Raw genomic sequence first — 25,980 nt, forward strand, 5'->3', positions numbered from 1 at the left:
GGGGCTCCCGCCGGGGCTGCGCGAGGAGCGCGGCGGCCACAGGCGACCGACCGCGCCAGACCCGCAGGGACCCAGGAGTCCGGCCGCCCGGAGGCCGCGTGACGAGATCCAGGAGGAGCCGCGGCTCCGAGGCCCAGGGTGGCGGGCCGGGGTCGCCCGTGAGCAGAGACCTCCCCGTCGAGGGGGGGCGATGTTCCCCTCGCCCGTGGGCTCTTCGGGCAGCCAGGGCATCCCGCCGCTGGGACCCGGACCCCCGCAGTGGGCAGCCCCCCGGGCGGCTCCATGGAGACTCTGTGCCCCGCTCCCCGCCTCGCAGTGCCGGCGTCCCCGCGAGGGTCGCCCTGCTCTCCCGCACCCCGGAAGCCGCGTCGGGGGACCCAGGAGTTCACTCCGCTGTGCCTGCGCGCCCTCGCCTTCTGCGCCCTCGCCAAGCCCCGGGCGTCCTCGCTCGGCCTGGGCCCCGCGGAGCTGGCGCCGCGGCCCCCGGGGCTGCCGGGCCCTCACGCCCCCCTGTGCACCGGCGCCCGGGCCCCGGATGGCCTGAAGCACCTCGCGGGGCCCCGGGCCTGCGGCCCGAGCTGCCCGGCCGAGCAGGACGCCGACGCCGCAGCGCCGCGGGGCCGCGACGAGGAGGAAGCGGGCGGAGGCGGTTTCCCGCACTTCGGCGCCCGCTGCGGCGAGTCTCCCGGCCACTGCCCGGAGCCCCGGCGTCCTCGGGAGCCTCCAGACAGCCCCGCCCCGGCCCCGGCTCTGGACTCCCAGCCCGGCCCCGCCGCCAGCCCGCGCCAGCAGGCCGGTTCTCCGCCGCCACCTGCGGGCCTCGCTGCCGAGCCCGGGGAGCCGCCCCCGTCCGCCGCGGAGGATGCAGACCCGGCGGAGGCCGCGACCTCCTCGACGGCCGCGCCCAGCGATCACCGCCAGGAACATTTCGATCGTCTGATCCGCCGGTCGAAACTCTGGTGTTACGCGAAGGGCTTCGCCCTCGACACCCCCAGTTTGCGCCGGGGGTCGGAGCGGCCGGCGGCCAAGGGCCCCGCGCGGGGAGCCGCCAAGAAGCGCCGGCGCCCGGCACCCCCGCGGCGCAGCGCGCAGCCCCGCCGCCCCGCGCCCACGCTCCCCACCAGCAGCACCTTCAGCCTCCTCGACTGCTTCCCCTGCCCCCCGGCCCTGGTGGTGGGGGACGACGGAGACCTCGGGCCGGCGTCTTCGCTTCGCCTCCAGGGAGACTCCAAGCCGCCGCCTGCCCACCCGCTGTGGAGGTGGCAGATCGGGGGCCCCGCCGTCCCCGAGCCCCCCGGCCTCAAGTTCTGGGGGATCAACTTGGAGGAGCTGTGAGCGCGAGACCTTCTGCCAAGTGGGAAACTTCGGGGCCACGCTGCGGGCTGGGGCACGGAGCCTGGTTTCTTACCAGGCCCTTCGCTCTGGAGGGGCTGTGTCCTGAGGGTCTTCGGATGACAGTGATCTTCAAGCACCTAGCTGGTTGGTGTGGCACCCTCTCCTCTTTTGGAAGACGAACCCAAAAGGACAGAAAGGCGTAAGGACAGACTCCATGCCTCCCCTGTCCATCTGGGATCTCTGGTGGCAGGGCCTTCACCACAGGGGGATCCCGAGATGCTACTGCTCAAAGACACGGAAAAAAAAAGAGGGACCTTGCTGATGGACCAACCGCATGTTTCTGAGGGCAAGCTTGGGACTTGGGGGGTGGTGGAGCTCTGGTGGGGGTGAGGAGGTGATTGACAGCCCCCTGGGGGCATCCCCACCCCCATCACCTACGCTTTTAACCCTTTACTCCCCCCAGTCTTTAACCCAAGGTCTTCTGAGCCCTAGGGCAGGGGGCGGGCTGGGCAAAGGGGAGATCACCACCCCCATTTGTTCTTTTCCTAAGACCCCCAACTAGGTCAGGAGACCCCGAGCTGGGGAGCACTTGGGTTTTAGCCACCAGCTTTTCATTTTTGGCCGACTTTGGTGTGTCTCCCCCTCCTCAATTTTTCCCAGTTTGTTTTCAGTTTTGAAGGTGCGGATGGGACAGAGAAGACCACCCCCTTTGCTTCGTCGGCCTTTTCCAGCTCACTCCTGTATTAGGAGGGGCAGGAGTGAGGGACCTCCCAAGTGTAAACTGCTGGGGAGAGCCAGAGACTACTAGGGAGAGTAATGAGAGATGAAGTCAGTACACCCAGACTAAATAAGTTGCTTTTCCGGCTCCTCTCCACTCCTGTATGGACTGGAGAGGTGGGGCTAGAAGCTAGGCCTGTGTCCAGTCCTTGATCAAAAAGGCAAAGGCAACCTCCTGAAAGAGTTGTTGCAAGGCAAGTTGCTTTCTGTGGCTGGGGCTTATGAAAAGGCCCTGGGCCACCCCCCACTCCCCAAGGGTCCGGTGGGATTTGAAGAGACAAAACATGTTGGGATGGGGACTGTGTTGGAGGACTTTCAGCCACCCCTTTCTGTCCCCCACCCCCAAACTTAAGGCAGTTCTGGAGTTGTCAGGAACCTGATGGATCCGAAGGGGGCAGGGCCTGGGGGATTAGTTTGGAGGTCAGAGGTTCTGTTTTCAAGGGGGGAGGGGAGGGATAGGCCTGGACCCCGCCCTCTGTCCCCTGGAGTCTGAGAGGCCAGGCTGCTCTCCTCCCAGGTGAGGTTGGGGAAGGTTAGCCTTGGGAGACTCCAAGCTTGGGTGTGGGGAGAGTTTGGGGCTTGCGGATGGACCCAACTGAGGGACCCAGTGAGCCTTCTGCCCACACTAGTGAATAGCATCCTCTTCTCCCCGAAAGAGTGGGGCTAAGGAGGGAACAGTTCCCATATACGATACTGGGGAAGGACTCGTCTCCTTTTCTGTGAAAATGCTTTGTAAAAAATTGTTATTGTTTGCATAGAACGGATTGAGAAAAACTGTTTTGGATGACAAAAGTTTTGTTTGTTTGAAAAACTGTCTCCTGAATTTTCTTTTGCCGGGAGTAAAGGTGGGGGCGGGGTGGGTGGGTGTGGGCTGGGTACTGCCTCAGCATCTGGCCTTTATGAACCCTGCTGACCTCCCCTCCCCCCTCCAGCTGTGTCTGGGGAGGAGGAGGGTGGGAGTATGCCTTCCCTGCCTGTGCTTCAGGGGTGTTCATTGTAGTTTGCCCCCCAGGGCTGGGGAAAAGGCTAAATAATGAACAGGTGGGACAGGCCACTGAAGAGCCCGTGATATTTGCAAGGAGAAATTGTGTAAAAAAAAAACCCAACTCTCCATGCTTTTAGCAGTGGTCCTGTGGTCCTGTCAGCTTTTGGCCCTTGGGCCTGCCTAGGCGATGGTGTGCTCTGGGCAGTTTCCTTGGAGAACTGGGAATTAATGGTGTTAATTTGGTTGCTTACCCCACTTAAACCTCAACCTGGAAGGGGTTGGGTCGTGAATTAAAAAACATCTTTTGACCAGACCTGGAACTCTACGCTTACTGAAGGGGTTAATTTGGAGGATTTCAGGTAGGAAACAACCCTAGAAACTGCTAATCATTTTACAGATTAGGGAGCTTCATTGTTTTGGGGGTAGCTGTCATAAACTCCCACAAACCCCGGTGGCTTAAAACAAGTTTGGGCTGGCAAGATAGCTCACTTGGATAGTGCTCTACTTTGCCGTGGACCTGACTCAGGTTTGAGCCTGACCCCGGGCGTTGGAGCATGATGTGGTGCTGTGGTGTCTCTGAAAAAGCCAGTCCAGAGCGGCGAAGCTCCGGGATGACAGTAAACAAACACTAGTTCTCTGACAGTTTTGAAGGCCAGAATCTGAAAGTATGGGATCAGTGGAGCTGTGCTCCCTTCTAGGTCCTGAGGGGGTGAATCCCTTCTTTGCCTCTACCAGTATCTGGTGCCTTCAGGGGTTTCTTGAATTGGGACTGCGTGGCCCCAGTCTCTCATCACTCTGGGTTTAGGGAGCACACTGACAATCCAGCAGGATCTCATCTTGACACTTTAAATTAATTACATTTGCAAAGACCTTTTTTCCCAAATAAGGTCACTGCTTCTAGGGGGGAGGGAATTGGGAAATGGAGTTTGTCTTTGGGGAGCTTCTCCATCCAGCCTGCTGCAGAAAGGAGACACTTGCCCAGACTTGGGGGGGAGGGATTGTGTGTGTGTGTGTGTGTGTGTGTGTGTGTGTGTGTGTGTATGTGGGGGGATGTCAGGTGGTGTCACAATTGGAGCAGCCTGGGGAACTCTTGTTTCCCACAAGGATGGTGGGTGTCTTCCTCTAGCACTGAAGGAAGGAGGTGGCCAGAGGGAGGTAGGCTTAGTCTCTCCAGGCTACCCGGAAGACTCTCCCTCTTCTTGGGCTTCCCTCCCCATGTCCCCAGCCCTTGCTTCCAGATTGCCCAGATTGCCAGGATGGGGCTGGTGATGTCCTTGTATCCATCCCTGTGTTCTCTGAAGCTGTGTTGCTGGCCACCAGGCTGGGGGCATGGTGGTTCAAAGGTCTTGGTTTCCCTTTGGGTCTCTCTAAAGACAGAGTGAGAGACCATAGCTCTGCTTCCATGGGGGCCAGGTTCGAACCTGGGTTGCACAAATGCCACGGCAGTGCACTATCCAAATGAGCTATTGCTCTAGTCCTTCCGTCTGTAACTTTTTTTTTTTTAATTAATGTTCTGTCTGCAACTCTTAAAACGTTCGGGGTTATCTCTTTTTCCTTTGGTCTCAGGGTCTCAGCGGGTCCCTACCTTTTGACGACTCTGGGACTGAGTCTCTACCCTCCTCACGAGGACCACCTGAGAGTGTGTACTACCGCAAGATTTTATTTCCTAGGTGCTTCACCTGCTTTTCCTCCTCTTGCCTTACTCTAGCCCCCCTTACCATCTCCTCTTGGGGGCCTCAAAGGTGCCCTTTTTTTTTTCTTTCTTTAAACAGGTTACAAGGAGTTTATCAAAATGGGTTAAGAATAGTCACTGAGATGGGAGGGTAGATAGCATAATGGTTATTCAAACAGACTCATGCCTGAGGCTCCTAAGTCCCAGGTTCAACCCTCCGTACCACCATAAGCCAGAGCTGAGCAGTGCTCCGGTTAAAAAAAAAAAAAAAAAAAAAGTCACCGAGCGAAGGGATAGACAGGCAGTAAAAAGGCACCATCTGCCCAGAAAGTGAGACACAGAGGGGGTAAGACAGTAAAGAGGAAAACCGACTGCCACCCCCCCCACTGACTGCTTCTTATGGCTTTGTTTCTGCCCCCTAAGACTGCTGCTTTTGGGGTCACTCCTCACACACACCCCAACCACAGATCCAAAGCTGTCCTGGTCCAGAGAGCCTTCCTGGACTTCTTTTTTTTAAAATTTATTTTCCCTTTTTTAATATTGTTGTAGTTATTGTTGTTGTTGGATAGGACAGAGAGAAATGGAGAGAGGAGGGGAAGACAGAGAGGAGGAGAGAAAGATAAACACCTACAGACTTGCTTCACTGCCTGTGAAGTGACTCCCCTGCAGTTGGGGAGCCAGGGTTCGAACCGGGATCCTTCCGCGGGTCCTTGTGCTCTGCGCCACGTGCGCTTAACCCACTGCTCTACTGCCTGACTCCCTCTCCTGGACTTCTGACACTGTGGCCTCCCCAGGGTCTCCCGGTGGCTCTCTCCCCAACAAAGCTTCTTCTGTGCCTCTCTTGTCCCCAGGAGGCCATGAAAATCAGGAGCCCAATGGTGATGTTAGTGCTTGCTCTCCAGCACCCCACCCCCATTCCCTTTGTTCCCCTCTCCCAAGTCTTTGACTTAAGCCAGAGTAGGTTAGTGACTCCCCGTGACTGTCCCCACCAGCCCCGCCTGACCTGTGGTGTGGATGCTGGCTGCTCACTCTCCCTACTTGTGACCAAACTTATTGTCTCCACTCCCACACCTCCCGGCACGTACCCCCCACTGCCGTCAAAGTCCATGTTCTTGCTGCCAGTTTGTCTCCCTTTTACCTCTCCTAGTTCCAGCACCTTGAATTGCCACCCGGGTCCCCTCATTTCAGCCGCTACTACTTGCTTCTCAACCTCCCCCTGCTACTCACTTCCGGAGAGCCCCTTGCACCCAGCAACTGTAGTCCGGAAGTTTCAGTGATCTGGATCTCTGGTTTTTCTCTGATTCCATGAGGTTAAGCTACCTTCTTCCTCAGCGATCCCATCCCCCTGATTCCTTCCTGCCTTCCATCGTTCCTTCCTTATTTCTCCCTCTTTCTTTCTTTCTTTCTTTCTTTCTTTCTTTCTTTCTTTCTTTTTTCCTCGTGCTCTCTCTCTCTATCTATCTCTATCTCTCTCTCTTTCTGTGTCTCCAGGGTTATTGCTGGGTCTCGGTGCCTGCACTATGAATCTACTGCTCCTGGAGGCTATTTTTTCCCTCGTTTATCGTTGTTATTATTATTGCTTATCATTATTGTTGGATAGGACAGAGAAATCGAGAGAGGAGGGGAAGACAGAGATGGGGGAGAGAAAGATAGACGCCTGCAGACTTGCTTCACTGCTTGGGAAGCGACCCTCCAGCAGGTGGGGAGCCCGGGCTCAAACTCAGATCTTTGCGCTGGTCCTTGTGCCACATGTGCTTAATCCACTGCACTACCACCCAGCCCCTCATTTAAAAAAAAATGCTTATTTATTTATTTAGAGATAGAGTCTATCTCTGCAAGGCACAGAGAGTTCAGGAGACCACAGCATCTAAGCTTTCTTCAATGCAGTGGGGGCAGGGCTTGAACCTTAGTCGTAAACATGACAAAGCAGCACACTATCCAAGCGAGTTATTTTACTGGTCCTATTTTTAATTAATTCACTACTTTTTAATTGCCCCCAGGGTTATTGCTGGGGCTTAGTGCCTGCATGACAAATCCTCCCCTCCCAGCTGCCATTCCCCTCCCCCCTTTTAAAATCTTTTTATTTAGAACAGAGAGAAATTGAGAGGAGTAGAGGAAGATAGAGAGGGAAAGAGAGATACCTGTCGTACTGCTTCATCACTTGTAAAACTTCCCCTCATCAGGGCGTTTGAACCCAGTTCCTTGCACATAGTAGCAAACCCACCCTCTTCCATTTTATTTAAAAAGAGGATTTTGTGTTAACAAGGTGAGCAAGAGTCAGAGGCAGGCACTGAACCTCAGCAATAACCCTAGCGGCGGTTAAAAACTAATTAACTGAAAAAGTACATAGAGAGAACCGCTCTGGCACATAGGGAGCCTGAGGTGGAACCCAGGGCCCCACACTTCCAGGTCCTTGGCTCTTCCACTCCACCACTTTCCCAGCACTCCCCTGAGCTTACTAGGAGCCTTCTTGGCTCCTCATCGGGGGTCCTCACTCCCCTGTCCAGTCCTTTCACTTCACTGGTACCATCATCCCAGAGCTTACTCCCCCTTTCTCCACCTGCCTTCTCACAAGCCTACTTGCACTCTTTCCCATGCAGCCTTTGCGTCCCCCAGTTAGATGTGGACTGGACTACCTCTAGACCCTCTTTATTCTTTCAAGGTGGGCAAGGGGCAGTGAATACAGGCTCCGGAGGCAAGCACTCTGGCTTCCTTCTGCACGTGGAGCACCTTCCTCTTCCTAGCCTTCACCTTCCTCTCCCTCTTTATGGTTTGGCCTTAACTGAGAATCAAGGACATGAAATAGCCACAATCACTCCTGTAGTTGTAAAGACTTCCCAAGAAGAGGGGGCTGGGTGGTGGTGCACCTGGTTAAGCACATATAGTACTAAGTGCAAGGATCCAGGTTCCAGCTTCTCTCTCTCTCTCTCTCTCTCACTTGGAATCTTTTTTTTTTTTTTTTTACTTGATAAAGACAAGCAGAAATTGAGAGGGAAGGGTGAGATAGGGAGAGAGACAGAGAGACACCTGCAGCACTGCTTCACCACTTGCAAAGCTTTCCCCCTGCAGGTGGGGACCAGGGGCTTGAACCTGTGTCCTTGTGTACTATAACATGTGCACTTAATCAGTGAGGCCCCCTCTCTATCTAATCTTTATTTATTGGATAGAGACAGCCAAAAATTGAAGGGGAAGTGGAAGACAGAGACACCTGCAACCCTGTTTTACCACTTGCAAAGCTTTTCCTTTGCAGATGGGGACTAGCGGCTTGAGCCTGGGTCCTTGGGCATTGCAACATGTGTGCCCAGCCAGGTGCAGCACCACCTGCCCCCCTCGAGCCCCTCTCCACCTGCAGGAGAGGGACACTTTACAAGCAGTGAAGCAGGTCTGCAGGTGTCTATCTTTCTCTCTCTGCCTCCAGGGTTATTGCTGGGGCTCAGTGCCTGTACTATAAATTCACTGTTCCTGTGGCCATTTTTTTCATTTTATTGTATAGGACAGAGAGAATTTGAGAGAGGAGGGGGAGATGGGGGCGAGAAAGATACCTGCAGACCTGCTTTACCGCTTGTGAAGCGACCCCCTGCAGGTGAGGAGCTGGGGGTGGGTTGGGGGTGGGGTTCAAACTGGGATCCTTGCACTTGGTGCTATGTGTGTTTAACCTGGTGTGCTATCACTCAGCCCCCGGTGTCTATCTTCTTTCTCCCACTCTATCTCTCCCCCTCTCATTTTCTCTGTCCTATCCTTAAACAAAATGGAAAAAAATTAAATTGGCCACCAGGAGCATTGGATACATACATAGTGACTGACTGCCAGCAACAAGCCCCAGGAATAACCCTGAAAAAAAAAAACACAACTTCTCAAGAAGACATTTTTCAGTGTGCTAAATCAGCCCCCCCCCCCCCCCCCCCGCATTAGGTTTGGTTTAAGATAAAAGCCAGCTTACCAGGTTGAACGCAAGGACTCAGGTTCCAGCCTCAGTCTCTATCTACAGGGAAGAAACTTCACAAACTGCAAAGCAGGTCTGTAGGTGTCTTTCTCTCCCTCTCTCCCTCCCCTCTCCCTCTCAATTTCCCTCGGTCTTATCAAAGTAAAATAAGATAAAGGTCAATTAACTGACTGATGGCAAGGTAATAAAAGTGATTTATTTTTATTGCACTCCTCTGTCATCATATGTGTGTGTTCATCACTAAGGCTTCAGTGCTCTGGGCTGAGTTTTTTTATTCTGGTAGGAAGAGATAGAAACAGAGAGGAAGAGATACCACAGCATCGAAGCCTCCCCCAGTGCCGTAGGGGCTGGGTGCTTGAATCTAGGTCACTTGCATGCTGAAGCAGGCATCTCAAGTGAGCTATCTTGCTGGCCTGTGTCATGTTCTTTCTGTTTATTTATTTATTTATTTATTTATTTAAGAAAGGAGACATTAACAAAACCGCAGGATAGGAGGGGTACAACTCCACACACCCACCACCTGGTCTCCATATCCCACCCCCTTCCCTGATAGCTTTCCCATTTTCTATCCCTCTGGGAGCATGGACCCAGGGTCATTGAGGGTTGCAGAAGGTGGAAGGTCTGGCTTCTGTAATTGCTTCTCCGCTGAACATGGGCGTTGACTGGTCCGTCCATACTCCCAGTCTGCCTCTCTCTTTCCCTAGTAGGGTGAGTCTCTGGGGAATCCGGGGCTCCAGGACACAATGGTGGGATCGTGCTGGCATCTGGAACCTGGTGTCTGAAAAGAGAGTTAACATACAAAGCCGAACAAATTGTCGAACAATCATGGACCTAAAGGCTGGAATAGTGTAGATGAAGTGTTGGCAGTTACTCACTGCAGACTCTTGTGTATTTCTGCTTTCAGGTATATATTTTTGCCCTGGTTTATGGGCGTGTGTGAACATATGCTCTATCTCAGGGGACCTGGTCTATATCTAGGTTTGGGGACTTTATAGGGAAGTGAACCACCTGGAATGGAATTAGAGAATACTATGAAAGGAAAGGTCTCACCCGAGTGATGAAGCTGGAGGGTTGTCATTCCACACCTGAAGTCTCTGGACACAGTCTGAAGTGAAGCATGCTGGGGTGGCACTCGTTGCGTTTCATTTTTTTCTTTTAAAAAAGTTTATTATTGGGGACCGGGGCAGTAGCATAGCAGGTTAAGTGCACAGGGCACTAAGTTCAAGGACCCGCACAAGGATCCCAGTTTGAGCCCCCGGCTCCCCACCTGCAGGGGGGTCGCTTCACAGGCAGTGAAGCAGGTCTGCAAGTATCTATCTTTCTCTCCCCCTCTCTACCTTCCCCTCCTCCATTTCTCTCTGTCCTATCCAACAACAACAATAGCAATAACAATAACAAGGGCAATAAAAATGGGAAAAAATGGCCTCCAGGAGCAGTGGATTCATAGTGCAGGCACTAAGCCCCAGCAATAACCCTGGAGGCAAAAAAAAAGTTTATTATTACTATTTTTAATTTGATAGAATAGAGATAAATTGAGAGGGTGAGGAGAGAGAGAGAGGAGAGACACCTATAGCACTGCTTCACCACTAGTGAAGATTCCCTCCTGCACGTGGGGAGTAGAGGGTTTGAACTTGGGTCTTGCACATTGTAACATGTGCACTCAACCAGATGAGCTATCACTCGCCCCCCTGCTTCATTTTCTTGAGTCCCTGAATCCATGTCCTATACACATCAAGTACTGAATAGACACTTGTCCCATGTAGGGAGCACATTTGATCTGCTTGTTTTTGCATTTTTTTGTTTTTGCATTTTTATTAGTGATTTACAAAATAACAAAATATCAGGGATACAATTTCACACCATCTCCACCTCCAGAGTTTTTTCTTACTTTATTCTTTCTTTGGTGATTTAATAATGATTGACAAGGTTGTGGGGTAAGAGGGGTACAATTCCCACCACCAGAGTTCCATATCCCCTCCCCTCCATGGGAAGTTTCCCTATTCTTTTTTTTTTTTTTTTTTTTACAATATTTCATACCAGTGTAATGATTCTCAGTTTTCCACATAACAATTCAAGCCCCTTTAGTTTCTCCTCTGCCATCATGTTCCAGGACATGAATACTCCTCCCACCCCAGAGCCTTTTACTTTGGTGCAGTAGACCAACTCCAGTCCAAGTTCTGCTTAGTGTTTTCCCTTCTAATCTTGTTTCTTAACTTCTGTCTGTGAGTGAGATCATCCCATATTCATCCTTTTGTTTCTGACTTATTTCACCACGATATCATCAAGCTCCATCCAAGAAGGTGAATTCACCATTTTTATTAGCTGAGTAGTATTCCATTGTGTATACAGACCACAACTTACCTAGCCACTCATCTGTTGTTGGGTTGCTTCCAGGTTTTGGCTAATACTAATTATGCTGCTCTGAACATAGGTATACACAGACCTTTTTGGATGGATATGTTTTGTTCCTTAAGATATATGCCCAGGAGAGAAATTGCTGGGTCATAGGGTGGGTCCACTACTAGCCTTCTGGGAGTTCTCCAGACTGCTCTCCACAGAGTTTGGACCAATTGACATTCCCACCAGCAGTGCAGGAGGGTTCCTTTGTCCCAACAACCTCTCCAGCATGTGTTGCTGTTACCTTTTCTGATGTATGGCATTCTCACAGGAGTGAAGTGGTATCTCATTGTTGTCCTTATTTGCATGTCTCTGACAATCAATGACTTGGAGCATTGTTTCATATATTTGTTGACCTTTTGGGTCTCTTCTATGAGAAGTTTCCCTATTCTTTACCCCTCTGGGACTATGGACCAAAGATCTTTATGGGGAGCAAATGGTGGGAGGTCTGGCTTCTATACTTGCTTCTCTGTTGGACATAGGCGTTGACAGGTCGATCCATCCTCCCAGCCTGTTTCTGTCTTTCCCTAGAGGCTCTGGAGAGGTGGGGTTCTAGGACTCATTGGTGAGGTCATCTGCCCAGGGAAATCAGATTGGTATCATGGTAGCATCTGCAACTTGGTGGTTGAAAAGCATCAAGATATAAAGCAGAACAATTTGCTTAATAACCAGGAACCTAAAGGTACGAGTATAGCAGATGAGAATTGGGGTCTTCATGTTGGAAGGAGCTAGGAGGACTGTTTTAGGTATAATCCAAGGGACCCATGACTACTAATTTTTGCCTGAGCCTGACAGCCAACATGCAGGTGGGCTAAAAGTATTGTCTGGGAAGATCAGGTGTCAGAGTTGAGAATAGGACTAGAAAGCTGGATCAAGACAGAGAGTAGCTCCCAAGTAGGGAAAAGTATGTAAATACCATTAACTGTAAACCCCATTAATCTGACCCAGGGCTCATGTCTGTTCTTATTTAGCACAGGAGCCTGTGTAACCTCTGCATCCCTGTCAGTCTGAGCTCGCCTTCCCTGGTCATAGCTGGGAACATTCTAGGCTGGACCAGTCTTCCTCGAGTGGCACAGTATGTTGACTTAGCCTCCCTTCAGAGAGTGGGGCAGTTTCCACCACTGTTGTTCTACATTGAGGGAAATGTCCTGTAGAGGCCCAAGAGAGGGATTATGATGTTCCTGATGGAGATGACCAGTGATACCACTGGAGTTCTGTGTCCTCCTCCATTGGAAACTGCAAGGGCTCTCAAGGGCACAGATATGGACTGACTATTATTTCTACATTTTTTTTTAACCAGAACACTGATCAGGTCTGGATTTTGGTGGTGCAGGGGGTTGAACCTGGGATTTCAGAGGCTCATGCATGAGAATCTCTTTGCATAGCCATTATGTCATCTAACCCTGCTCTTGACTATTATTTCTGTAAGCACATTTTATTTAAAAAGCCTCATGGCACTTGACCAGAGTGCATTTCCAGAAATATTCACTAGATGTCGCTGTCTACTAGCTTCAGAAGGAGGAAGGCAGGCTGGAGTAGGTTGGGCTGGGAAGGGATCCATTCTCTAAACAACTGGGCACTTCCAGTCCTGGGCCTTTGAGAGAGGGGTGCCCTGCACACAAGAAACGTATGATTCGTGACAGGTACTTTACATGAATTGTTTTGCTTTCATAACAGCAGATAGGTGTCACTATCTCTGCTGAATAGACAAAGCAATGACAACTCAGAGAGGCTAACTGATCTACCTGAAGTCACACAGATAGTGGAGGACCAAAATTAAATTTTGGAATGTCTGATATGTTTTTCTTGAGGTCCAGTTATAGAAGCACTTTCATGGCACTTACTTGGAGCCAAGCACAATTCTTAGTGCTTGATTCTTAGTCACACATCTCATCCTCAAAACAACACCATAAGGTAGATAAGAAAGGAGGCTGGACAACATACTCTATGCTACACCTGAGGAAGATGGGTTGATATTGGGGCAGCCTGGAATGTTACTACTGATGACCACAGAATTTGAGCTCAGATCTACAGGGATGCAGAGGTCACATAGGCTCTTAATCTGAATATGGGCCCCAGATCACATCAAATCAGTAGGGCTTATAGTCAACAATATTTATACCCCCTTCCCATGTTAGGGAGCTACTCTTTTCCCTGATCCAGCTTTCTTGTCCTTTTTCCAGCCATGACATCATATCCCCAGAAAATAACTTGGATCCACCTGCATATCAGATTTCAGGCTCAGGGGAAAGAAGAAAAAGGAAAAAAAACCTAGTATAGTCACAGGCCCTTTGGAATATAACTAAAATATGCCTACTAGGTATCTACGAAATGGAGAACCCCCCAACTTTTCATGTGCACTATTCCAGCCTTTAGGTCCATGATTTGTCAATAATTTGTTTGGCTTTGTATGTTAACTCTCTTGCCAACCATCAGGTTCCAGATGCTAGCATGATGCCGGCCAGACTTCCCTGGACAGACAACCTCACCAATGTGTCCTGGAGCTCCACTTCCCCAGAGCCCTTCATACTAGGGAAAGAGAGAGACAGGCTGGGAGTATGGACCGACCTATCAATGCCCATGTTCATCAGGGAAGCAATTACAGAAGCCAGACCTTCCCCCAGAGGGATAATAGGAAAGCTATCAGGGGAGGGGATGGGATATAGAGTTCTGGTGGTGGGAATTGTGCAAAGTTGTACCCCTCTTATCCTATGGTTTAGTCAATGTTTTCTTTTTATAAATAAAAAATTAAAAAAATAAGATTATTACCCTCACTTTTCAGATGAGGAAACTGAGACATAGGGAGGGTAAACCCACACAGCTCCAGTATTATGGAGAGAGAGAGAGAGAGAGAGAGAGAGAGAGATTGAGAAAGTTTGTGAAGATCTATTCATGAAGAGAGAGAAAGGGAGGGATAAAGAACCAGAGGCCAGAGCGTCGCGCAGGCATATTTGATGCCAGGGGTCAAAGGGAGAAACCTGGAACCTGATGTCCTATGTTCAGCGCTCGACCTGCCTCACTAGCTCCTGGGCTACAGAGTTGGTGTTCTTCTTTTTCTTTCAATATTTATTTAATTATTTATTAATATAAGAAATAAGGAGAATGAGAGGTTTTGGTGCATCATTCTGGCACATGCAGTACTAGGAAATTGAACGGAGGACCTCAGAGATCAGACATGAGAACCACTTACATAACCAGTGTGATCCCTCCCCAGTCCCCAAGAATTTATATTCTGAATGGCCACACTGCTGCAATATTCTACTACACCAACAGCAAAAATTTAGGGACTTGGGGTATCCCACTATCAATATTTGGGGGCCATGGAACTGCCAGCAACAGGAAGACAGTGTGTTAGCCTTTGAGGAGTCTTCGGTTGCATGGGGGAAATGGGGCATGCAGCACCCTCCTAGGGCGTGGACTCTCCACAGATGTGCTGTGGAGCTCTCTCTGAGTGTACTACCCTCTCTGGGCTTCACTATCACCATCTAAAGTCAGGGCCTTCTGTGGTAGTACATGATGTCTCAGACACACTGAGGTTGCTTTGAGTGTTATTCCTGAAGATTTTTTGCAAAAAATGGTAACACAAAAAAAATGTGTAGTTTCTCCTCCTCCTTTTAAAAACATTTTATTTATTTATTTTGAATAGAGACAGAGAGGAATTAAGAGGGAAAGAAGATCTGGTTGAGCCCACATATTAAAAAAAAAAAAGAAGAAAAGAAGAAATAGAGAGAAAGAAGGAAGAGAGACACCTATAGCCATGATTCACCACTCCTGAAGCCTCCCCCCCGCAGGTGGGATGCAGAGACTTGAGCCTGAGTCCTTGTGCATGGTGATATGTATGAACAACAGGGTACACCAGCCTCTCTTCTTATAGAGACAGAGAAGGAGAGGGAGAGGGAGAGATAGAGATAGAGAGAGAGAGATAGATAGATAGACAGCACAGCACTGCAGCTTCCTTTAGTGAGGTGGGTGCCAGACTCGGACCTGGGTCTTGTACTTGGCAAAGCAGCACATTATACAGGTGAGTTATTTTATTGGCCTTGTAATGACGTATTCTAACTACCAAAAGCCCAGATGAGCTGACATGAACATAACTACATACCTGTGTGGTTCCCATCCAGTTCTGGGTAGGCCACATTTCCAGGCCCCGGGGAGGCACCAGCAGCCCCCCCACACACACACACACAGCTAACCCCCTGCTGGGGAGCAGGATGGATTCTCCGTACAGGCCTTCGTCACTATTCTTTTTTATTTATTTAAATATTTATTTATCCCCTTTTTGTTGCCCTTGTTTTATTGTTGTAGTTATTATTGATGTCGTTGTTGTTGGATAGGACAGAGAGAAATGGAGAGAGGAGGGGAAGACAGAGAGGGGGAGAGAAAGATAGACACCTGCAGACCTGCTTTACCCCTTGTGAAGCGACTCCCCTGCAGGTGGGGAACTGGGGCTTGAACTGAGACCCTTACACTGGTCCTTGCACTTTGCGCCACCTGTGCTTAACCCGAAATATATTTTTATGTCTTTATTGGGGGATTAATGTTTTACAGTTGTCAGTAAATACAATAGTTTGTACATGTGTAACATTTCTCAGTTTTCCACATAATAATACAACCCCCACTAGGTCCTCCTCTGCCATCATGTTCCAGAAACTGAACCCTCTTCCACACCCACCCCAGAGTCTTTTACTTTGGCGCAATACGCCAACTCCAGATTAGGTTCTCCTTGTGTTTTCTCTTCTGATCTTGTTTTTTAACTTCTGCCTGAGAGTGAGATCATCCCATATTCAGCCTTCTCTTTCTGACTTATTTCACTTGATATGATTTCTTCAAGCTCCATTCAAGATGGGCTGAAAATGTGAAATCACTACTTTTAATAGCTAAGTAGTATTCCATTGTGTATATATACCGCAACTTGCTCAGCCACTCATCTGTTGTTGGACACTTGGGTTGCTTCCAGGTTTTGGCTATTACAAATTGTGCTGCTATGAACATATGTGTACACAGATATTTTTGGATGGGTGTGTTGGGTTCCTGAGGATATATCCCCAGGAGAGGAATTGCAGGATCATAGGGTAGGTCCATTTCTAGCCTTCTGAGAGTTCTCCAGACTGCTCTCCACAGAGGTTGGACCAATTTACATTCCCACAAGCAGTGCAGGAGGGTTCCTTTGACCCCACAACCTCTCCAGCATTTGTTGCTGCTGCTACCTTTTCTGATGTATGACATTCTCACAGGAGTAAAGTGATATCTCATTGTTGTCTTCATTTGTATTTCTCTGACAATCAACGACTTGGAGCATTTTTTCATGTGTTTCTCAGCCTTTTGGATTTCTTTTGTGGTGAATATTCTGTCCATGTCCTCTCCCCATTTTTGGATGGGGTCATTTTCTTTCTTGTTGTTGAGTTTGGAGAGCTCTTTATATATTTTGGTCATTAGTCTCTTTTCTGATATATGGCATGTAAAGATCTTCTCCCATTCTGTGAGGGGTCTCTTTATTTGGGTAGTGGTTTCTTTTGCTGTTCAGAAGCTTTTTAATCTGATGTAGTCCCATTGGTTTATTCTTGCCTTAGTCTTCTTTGAAACTGGATTAATTTCATTGAAGATGTCTTTAAAATTTATACAGAGAAAAGTTCTGCCAATATTTTCCTCTAAGTATCTGATAGTTTGTGGTCTAACATCCAAGTCCTTGATCCACTTGGAATTTACTGTTGCGTTTGGTGAAATATAGTGGTTTCATTCTTTTGCATGTTTCATTTCAATCCATTTCCTAAAATGTTTTAAAATTGTATTTGTTTATTTATTGCATAGAGACAGCCAGAAATTGAGAGTGAAGGAGGTGATAGAGAGGGAGACAGAAAGACACCTGCAGCACTGCTTCACCACTCACAAAGCTTTCCCCTGCAGGTAGGGAATGGAGTCTCGAACCTGGGTTCTTGCACACTGTAACATGTGTGCTCAAGGAGGTGCACCACCACCTGGTACCATTTCAATCCATTTTTTTCCAACACCATTTATTGAAGAGACTCCCATTTCCCCACTTATATCTATTGATACAACCATGTGGTTTTTGGTTTTGCATTTATTGATGTGGTGGGCACCTTTGTCAAAGATTAGATGTCCATAGGTGTGGGGGCTTACTCCTGGGCTCTCACTTCTATTCCACTAGTCAGTGTGTCTATTCATGTTCTAGTACCAAGCAGTTTTGATGACAATGGCCCTATAATATGATTGGAGATGTGGCAGTGTGATGCCTCCAGTTCTGTTCTTCCTTTTCAAGACTGTTTTGGCAACTCTAGGTCTTTTCTGATTCCATATAAACATTTGTAACTTTTGTTCTGTTCTCCTAAAAAATGTGGTTGTGTTAATTTTTTTAAGCTATGAAATGTAGAAATAGTTGTATGATAGACTTTAGACTATTCAAATAATGTTCAGAACTACTCCATGGATTTTCTGAGTCTTTAGAACACAATGTCTTTATATTGCTGTTTTTGATGGTGCTGAACAGGTTACATGATAGTTCTTCCTTTCAGAAATCAACTCCCAGTTAGAAGTTCTCCTTTGCCAACCACATTCTTCTCTTTTCTTTTCTCTTCCTTTCTCTTCCTTTCCCTTCCCTTCCCTTCCCTTCCCTTCCCTTCCCTTCCCTTCCCTTCCCTTCCCTTCCCTTCCCTTCTCCTTCCCTTCTCCTTCCCTTCTCCTTCCCTTCTCCTTCCCTTCTCCTTCCCTTCTCCTTCCCTTCTCCTTCCCTTCTCCTTCCCTTCTCCTTCCCTTCTCCTTCCCTTCTCCTTCCCTTCTCCTTCCCTTCTCCTTCCCTTCTCCTTCCCTTCTCCTTCCCTTCTCCTTCCCTTCTCCTTCCCTTCTCCTTCCTTTCTCCTTCCCTTCTCCTTCCCTTCTCCTTCCCTTCCCTTCCCTTCCCTTCCCTTCCCTTCCCTTCTCCTTCCCTTCTCCTTCCCTTCCCTTCCCTTCCCTTCCCTTCCCTTCCCTTCCCTTCCCTTCCCTTCCCTTCCCTTCCCTTCCCTTCCCTTCCCTTCCCTTCCCTTCCCTTCCCTTCCCTTCCCTTCCCTTCCCTTCCCTTCCCTTCTCCTTCCCTTCCCTTCTCCTTCCCTTCCCTTCCCTTCTCCTTCCCTTCCCTTCCCTTCCCTTCCCTTCCCTTCCCTTCCCTTCCCTTCCCTTCCCTTCCCTTCCCTTCCCTTCCCTTCCCTTCCCTTCCCTTCTCCTTCCCTTCCCTTCTCCTTCCCTTCCCTTCCCTTCCCTTCCCTTCCCTTCCCTTCCCTTCCCTTCCCTTCCCTTCCCTTCCCTTCTCCTTCCCTTCCCTTCTCCTTCCCTTCTCCTTCCCTTCCCTTCCCTTCCCTTCCCTTCCCTTCCCTTCCCTCCCCTCCCCTCCCCTCTCCTCTCCTCTCCTTTCCTTCCTTTTCCCTTCCCTTCCCTTCCCTTCCCTTCCCTTCCCTTCCCTTCCCTTTCCTTCCTTTTCCCTTCCCTTCCCTTCCCTTCCCTTCCCTTCCCTTCCCTTCCCTTCCCTTCCCTTCCCTTCCCTTCCCTTCCCTTCCCTTCCCTTCCCTTCCCTTCCCTTCCCTTCCCTTCCCTTCCCTTCCCTTCCCTTCTCCTTCCCTTCTCCTTCCCTTCCCTTCCCTTCCCTTCCCTTCCCTTCCCTTCCCTTCCCTTCCCTTCCCTTCCCTTCCCTTCCCTTCCCTTCCCTTCCCTTCCCTTCCCTTCCCTTCCCTTCCCTTCCCTTCCCTTCCCTTCCCTTCCCTTCCCTTCTCCTTCCCTTCCCTTCCCTTCCCTTCCCTTCCCTTCCCTTCCCTTCCCTTCCCTTCCCTTCCCTTCCCTTCCCTTCCCTTCCCTTCCCTTCCCTTCCCTTCCCTTCCCTTCCCTTCCCTTCCCTTCCCTTCCCTTCCCTTCCCTTCTCCTTCCCTTCCCTTCTCCTTCCCTTCCCTTCTCCTTCCCTTCCCTTCCCTTCCCTTCCCTTCCCTTCCCTTCCCTTCCCTTCCCTTCCCTTCCCTTCCCTTCTCCTTCCCTTCCCTTCCCTTCTCCTTCCCTTCCCTTCCCTTCCCTTCCCTTCCCTTCCCTCCCCTCCCCTCCCCTCCCCTCTCCTCTCCTTTCCTTCCTTTTCCCTTCCCTTCCCTTCCCTTCCCTTCCCTTCCCTTCCCTTCCCTTCCCTTCCCTTCCCTTCCCTTCCCTTCCCTTCCCTTCCCTTCCCTTCCCTTCCCTTCCCTTCCCTTCCCTTCCCTTCCCTTCCCTTCCCTTCCCTTCCCTTCTCTTTTCTGCCTCCAGGGTTATTGCTGGGGCTCAGTGCCTGCACTGGAACCCACTGCTCCTGGAGGCCATTTTTCCCTTTTGTTACCCTTGTTGTTTATTGTTGTTATTGTTGTTGTCATTGTTGGATAGGACAGAGAGAAATGGAGAGAGGAGGGGAAGACAGAGAGGGGAGAGAAAGATAGACACCTGCAGACCTGCTTCACCGCTTGTGAAATGACCCCTCCCCACCACCGCCAGTGGGGAGCTGGGGCTGGCACGGGGATCCTTAAGCTGGTCCTTGTGCTTTGCACCATGTGCACTTAACCCCCTGCGCTACTGCCTGACCCAAGATGGGGATCTTGGTGGGCATTGCATTAAACTTGTATATGGCTTTGGGAGTATATTCATTTTAATGATGCTAATTCTTCCAACCCATGAATATGAAATGGCTTTCCACTTCTTTGTGTCTTTTTCTATTTCCTTGAACAGTGACTCATAATTTTCAGTATACAAGTCTTCCACTTTTTTTTTTTCCCCTCCAGGATTATTGCTGGGCTCGGTGCCTGCACCATGAATCCACCGCTCCTGGAAGCCATTTTTTCCCCCTTTTTTGTTATCCTTGTTGTTGTAGCCTCATTGTGGTTATTATTATTGCCATTGTTGATGTTGTTCGTTGTTGGATAGGACAGAGAGAAATGGAGAGAGGAGGGGAAGACAGAGGGGGGAGAGAGAGATAGACATCTGCAGACCTGCTTCACCGCCTGTGAAGCGACTCCCTGCAGGTGGGGAGCCGGGGGCTTGAACCGGGATCCTTTCGACAGTCCCTGCGCTTTGTGCCACATGAGCTTAACCCACTGCGCCACTGCCTGACCCCCTAGTCTTCCATTTCTTTGGTTAGGTTTATTCCTAGATGTTTGTTTTTGTTGCTATAGTAAAAGGAATTAATTTCTGGTTTCTTCTTCCAACTTAGTGTTTGCATAAAGGAATGCCCCTGACTTTATTTATTTATTTATTCATTCATTCCCTTTTGTTGCCCTTGTTGTTTTATTGTTGTAGTTATTATTGTTGTTATTAATGTCATTTTGTTGGATAGGACAGAGAGAAATGAAGAGAGATGGGGAAAACAGAGAGGGGGAGAGAAAGATAGACAACTGCAGACCTGCTTCACCGCAGGTGGGGAGCCAGGGGCTCCAACCGGGTTACTTACTCAGGTTCTTACACTTTGCGCCACCTGTGCTTAACCTGCTCTGCTAAGTCCCGACTCCCCTGCTCCTGACTTTTGTATGTTAATTTTGTAGCCTGACACCTTACTATATTGCCTGATAATTTCCAAAAGTGTCCTGCTGGATTCTTTAGTTTTTAGTTTTTTTTTTAAAGATTTTATTTGTTTATGAGAAAGATAGGAGGAGAGAGAAAGAACCAGACATCACTTTGACACATGTGCTGCCAGGGATCAAACTCAGAACCACTCTTTAGTTTTTTGGTTTTTTTCTATGTATACTATCGTATCATCTGCAAATAGGGAGAGTTTGACTTCTTCCCTTCCAATCTGTATGCCTTGAATTCCTTGCTCCTGCCTGATTGCTATGGCAAGAACTTCCAACACTATGTTGAATAGTAATGGTGATAGTGGGCAGCCCTGTCTGGTACCTGATCTGAGGGGAAATGCTTCCAGTTTTTCACCATTGAGTATGATGTTGGCTGTAGGTTTGCTATATATAGACTCCACTATCTTCAGGAATTTTCCATCTATTCCCATTTTTGTAGCATTTTGATCATAAAGATATGTTGTATTTTGTCAAAGACTCTGCATCTATTGATATAACCATGTGTTTTTTTGTCTTGCATTTATTGATGTGGTGGATCACATTGATTGATTTATGTATATCAAAACCAACCTTGCATCCTTGGGATAAACCCTACTTGGCCATGATGAACAGTCTTTTTAATATACTGCTGTATTGGTTGGCTAGAATTTTGTTCAATATTTTAGCATTTGGGTTCATCAGAGATATTGGTCTGTAGTTTTCTTTTTTTGTTGTGTCCCTGTCTGCTGTTGGTATCAGATTGATGTTGGCTTCACAGAAGCTGGAAGGCAGTATTCCTGTGCCTTCAATCTTTTGGAAGAGTTTTAAAAGTAGAAGGATTACCACTCCTGGTAGACACACATTTCCCCTTATTTTATTTTATTAATTAATTTATTTCTATTTGATAGGACAGAGAGAAATTGAGAGGGGGAGGGGGGATAGAGAGAAAGAGAGAAAGACAGATAGCTGCAGACCTACTTCACTACTTGTGAAACTTCTCTCCACCAGGTGGGGACCAGAGGCTCATGCATGCACTCAACCAAGTGCACCACCATCCACAAAAGGTCCTATAGATCAGGGAATAGTGTTTGTTCTGAATGCAGTGTGGAGCTCCTGAGGGAAAACTCAATCAGATGGTGGTGGCCGCCCATTCTGTCTTTCTCTCTTTCTTTCTCTTTCTCTCTCTCCCTTCCTTCCTTCCTTCCTTCTTTCTTTCTTTCTTTCTTTCTTTCTTTCTTTCTTTCTTTCTTTCTTTCTTTCTCTTTTGCCTCCAGGGTTATTGCTGGGACTCAGTGCTGGCACTATGAATCCACTGCTCCTGGTGGCCATTTTTCTTTTTATTGGGTAGGGCAGAGAGAAAGTAAGAGGGGAAGGGGAGATAGAGAGGGAGAAAGAAAGATAGACACCTGCAGTCCTGCGTCACCATTTGTGAAGCGACCCTCCTTGCAGGTGGGGAGCCCAGGGCTCCAGCTGGGACCTTGCATTTGGCACTTTGTGTGCTTAACCCAGTGAGCCACTGCCAGACCCCCTTGTTCATTCCTTTCTAGTACCTACATTTTTGTTTGAATAAACTACTGATCACACACACACACTTAAAAACATATTCTTTTATTGTTATTTTATAGGGGAGTTAATGGTCTATAGTACAGTTGTTGACACTTCCCCCCTTTTTCTTTCTTTAAATTTTAAAAAATTTTATTATATTTATTTATTTTCCCTTTTGTTGTCCTTATTGTTTTCATTGTTTCTGTTGTTATTGATGGTGTCATTGTTGGATAGGACAGAGAGAAATGTAGAGAGGAGGGGAAGACAGAGAGGGGGAGAGAAAGACACCTGCAGACCTGCTTCACCGCCTGTGAAGCGACTCCCCTGCAGGTGGGGAGTGGGGGCTTGAACCGAGATCCTTATGCTGGTCCTTGCGCTTTGTGCCACGTGCACTTAACTGCTGTGCTACTGCCCGACTCCCTTTCTTTTCTTTTCTTTTTTAATATTTATTTACTTATTTTCCCTTTTGTTGCCCTTGTCTTTTTTTTTTTTTTGCTGTTGTAGTTATTATTGCTGTTGTTATTGATGTCGTTGTTGTGGGATAGGACAGAGAGAAATGGAGAGAGGAGGGGAAGACAGAGAAGAGAAAAATAGACACCTGCAGACCTGCTTCACCACCTGTGAAGCGACTCCCCCTGCAGGTGGGGAGCCAGGGGCTCCTTATGCTAGTCCTTGCACTTTGTGCCCGGTGTGCTTAACCTGCTGTGCTACCACCAGATTCCCCCTTTTTTCTTTCTAATGTCCTCCTCACCCTCCTCCTCCTCTTTCTTTTTCTTTGCCACTGGGGTTGTCCTGAGGCTCAGTACCTACATGATGACTCCACTAAGCCTTGTGGCCATTATTTTCCTCCACCTCCCTTTTCTTTCTCTCTATTTTTCAGGACAGAGAGAAATAGAGAGGCAGAGAGGAAGGGAAAGCCTGTAGACTTGCTCCACAGATTGTGACTTGTCTATCCTGCAGGTGGGGACTGGGGGCTTGAACCCAGATCCTTGCTAATGGTGTGTGGTATGCTCTTTACCTAGTGTGCCACACCTTGGCCCTGGTCGTGCTCTTTTTTTTTTTCTTTCTGCTGTTGCTTTGTTGAGTAGATGTTGAACTCTTAGACATGCTGGGCATTGTGCCAGGTGCTGGAGACAGTGCTGAGCAGAGCAGGCAGGGGCCTGACCCTCTATGGCTCGCAGTGGGGGGACTGACCATGATCAGTAATCACTCTGTGGAGCCAAGTGCTGTGAGAAAAGGGGGGACCCTTGGATATGCCAAGGTTTGCCCTTTGCCATTAGGATCTGGGGGAGTGATGCTGAAGAGAGGGGAGGAATGATCACTAGGAGGTAAGAATGAGGAGAGGGAGAAAGGAGCAATCTGGGAAGAGGGACAGAGTGGTTAAAGGTCCTGGGGCTGAGCGGCTGCAGTATCGCTTTGGGTAGCAGAGAGTTGGGCAGAGGCTGGGCTGGGTCAGATCACATGCACACAGGGGCCCTGCAGGCCTAGGTAAGGGTGTTGGCTTGTTCTGAGAGTGGAGAGCAGCCAGAGATTTATTTTCTTTATCTGTTTATTTTTCACTGGGGTTATAGTTGTGGCTCAGTGCCTGTATGATGCCACTGCCCCTAGTGGCCATTTAAAAATTATTTATTTATTTATTTATTTATTTATTTCCCTTTTTGTCTTTTTTTTGTTGTTGTTGTTATTGGATAGAGACAGAGAGAAATTGAGAGAGAAGGGAGAGATAGAGAGGAAGAGAGACAGAGACACCTGCATACCTGCTTCACCACCTGTGAAGTGGACTCCCCTGCAGGGGAGCCGGGGGCTTGAACCAGAATCTTTTTTTTTTTAAGTTTTTAAAAAATATTTATTTATTTAATATTTATTTATTTTCCCTTTTGTTGCCCTTGTTTTTTTTATTGTTGTAGTTATTATTGTTGTTATTGATGTCATCGTTGTTAAATAGGACAGAGAGAAATGGAGAGAGGAGGGGAAGACAGAGAGGGGGAGAGAAAGACACCTGCAGACCTGCTTCACCGCCTGTGAAGCGACTCCCCTGCAAGTGGGGAGCTGGGGGCTCGAACTGGGATCCTTACGCGGGTCCTTGTGCTTTGCGCCACGTGCGCTTAACCCACTGTGCTACCGCCGACTCCCCTCGAACCAGAATCTTAACCTGTCCTTGCGCTTTGCGCCACGTGAGCTTAACCCGCTGTGCTACCGCCCGAGTCTTTTTTTTTAAAAGCAGGATCTTGAATTATTGTAATTGATTAAGGGACACCTCTGAGGCTCTCAGGAGTGCAGGGCCTGCCACTTGTCCAGGGGGCCGTGGTTGGGGATGTATCTGACTCCACAGCTGTCTTGGGATGAGGAACTTTTCAGCCACCATGTCTTCAAATTCGTCTGCCTTAAATTTGGTGAAGCCCCACTTCTTGGAGACGTGGATCTTCTGGCGTCCAGGGAATTTGAACTTGGCCCTGTGCAGGGCCTCGATCACATGCTCTTTGTTCTGCAGCTTGTTGCGGATGGACATGATGACCTGGCCAATGTGGACACTGGCCACGGTGCCCTGGGGCTTCCCAAAAGCACCTCACATCCCTGTCTGGAGCCTAAGGTTAGGGACAGCAGGAGGTCAGGCATAAAATGAACAGAGTAGGAAGGGCTGTCTCCAGGGTCCCTTAGGGCAGCCTATATAAGCAACAGGCTGCAAACACTACCCAGGAGGCTGCTGTTTGCAGCCACTGCACAGGGGGCGCCATCGACCGACTCTTATTTCCCTTTTTGTTGCCTTTGTTTTTATCACTGTTGTGGTTATTATTGTTGTTATTGATGTTGTTGTTGCCGGATAGCACAGAGAGAAATGGAGAGAGGAGGGGAAGACAGAGATGGGGAAAGAAAGACACCTGCAGATCTGTTTCACTGCTTGTGAAGCGACCCCCCTGCAGGTGGGAAGCTGGGGGCTCGAACCGGGATCCTTACACTGGTCTTCAAGTTTCACGCCATGTGTGCTTAACCCACTGCACTACAGCCTGACCCCCTTTAGTGGCCATCTTTTCTTTTCTTTTTTCTCCCCTCCCTCACCACCTCTTTCTTTTACTAGAGCACTGCTCAGCTCTGGCTTATGTGTTGCTGGAGATGGAACCTCGACTTCAGAACCTGAGCATAACCATTATGCTAACTCCACAGGCCGCCCTTTCTGTTTTTGATAGCTGGTGAGAGAGACAGAGAGGCAGAGACCTTCAATACTGCACAACTTGTGAAGCTGCCTCCCTGCAGATGGGGGTAGAGACCAGGAGCTTGAACCCTGGGCTGCTGTGTAAGGGAACGTATGTGTTCTACCCAGTGTGTCACCACCTGGTCCTGCCAGAGATGGGTTTTAAGCAAAATTGTGACAATGAGATTTGCATTTGGATTGGAAGACTCTGGTTTCATTGGTGTAGACAGTGGATTTTTTTTTTTTTTGGTAAAAAGTGAGAGATAGAGGAGAGAGACAGAGAAAGGAGAGACATGAATGCCAGCACTGCTCCACCACTTGTAGGGCCTCCCCTGTGCTGTTCTGGCTTCTCTCTCTCTCTCTCTCTCTCTCTCTCAGTCTGCCTATAGTTCATGAAACAAATAAAATAGATTATTTTATTTTTTTAATATTTATTTATTGCCTCCGGGGTTATCACTAGAGTTCAGTGCCTGCAGTACCAACCCACAGCTCCTAGAGACCATTTTTTTTTTAATAGGCTAGGACAGAGGGAAATTGAGAGAGGAAGGGAAGATAGAAAAAAGGGAGAGAAAGACAGACACCTGCAGGCCTCCT

At 48.8% G+C, this 25,980-nt stretch overlaps 1 protein-coding gene, 1 non-coding gene and 1 pseudogene across 2 annotated transcripts; 1 reads left to right on the plus strand and 2 right to left on the minus strand.

Moving 5' to 3' along the window:
- Positions 1-162: 162 nt before the first annotated feature.
- EPOP (elongin BC and polycomb repressive complex 2 associated protein) lies at positions 163-2,937 on the plus strand. The gene has a single exon (XM_060203601.1). The coding sequence runs from the start codon at positions 283-285 to the stop codon at positions 1,333-1,335; it is 1,053 nt and encodes a 350-aa protein (XP_060059584.1). The 5' UTR covers positions 163-282; the 3' UTR covers positions 1,336-2,937.
- Positions 2,938-24,464: 21,527 nt separating this feature from the next.
- On the minus strand, positions 24,465-24,777 carry LOC103120532 (large ribosomal subunit protein uL16-like; annotated as a pseudogene).
- Positions 24,778-24,832: 55 nt separating this feature from the next.
- On the minus strand, positions 24,833-24,962 carry LOC132542290 (small nucleolar RNA SNORA70). The gene has a single exon (XR_009553385.1). It is a non-coding gene; the product is annotated as a small nucleolar RNA SNORA70 (small nucleolar RNA).
- Positions 24,963-25,980: the final 1,018 nt, after the last annotated feature.

This window comes from Erinaceus europaeus, chromosome 12, assembly GCF_950295315.1.
Source record: "Erinaceus europaeus chromosome 12, mEriEur2.1, whole genome shotgun sequence".
NCBI classification, from domain to species: Eukaryota; Metazoa; Chordata; class Mammalia; order Eulipotyphla; family Erinaceidae; genus Erinaceus; species Erinaceus europaeus.

Excerpts from the sequence above, each read along its gene's own strand:
- EPOP (XM_060203601.1), top strand. The coding sequence starts at position 283 with ATGGAGACTCTGTGCCCCGCTCCCCGCCTCGCAGTGCCGGCGTCCCCG.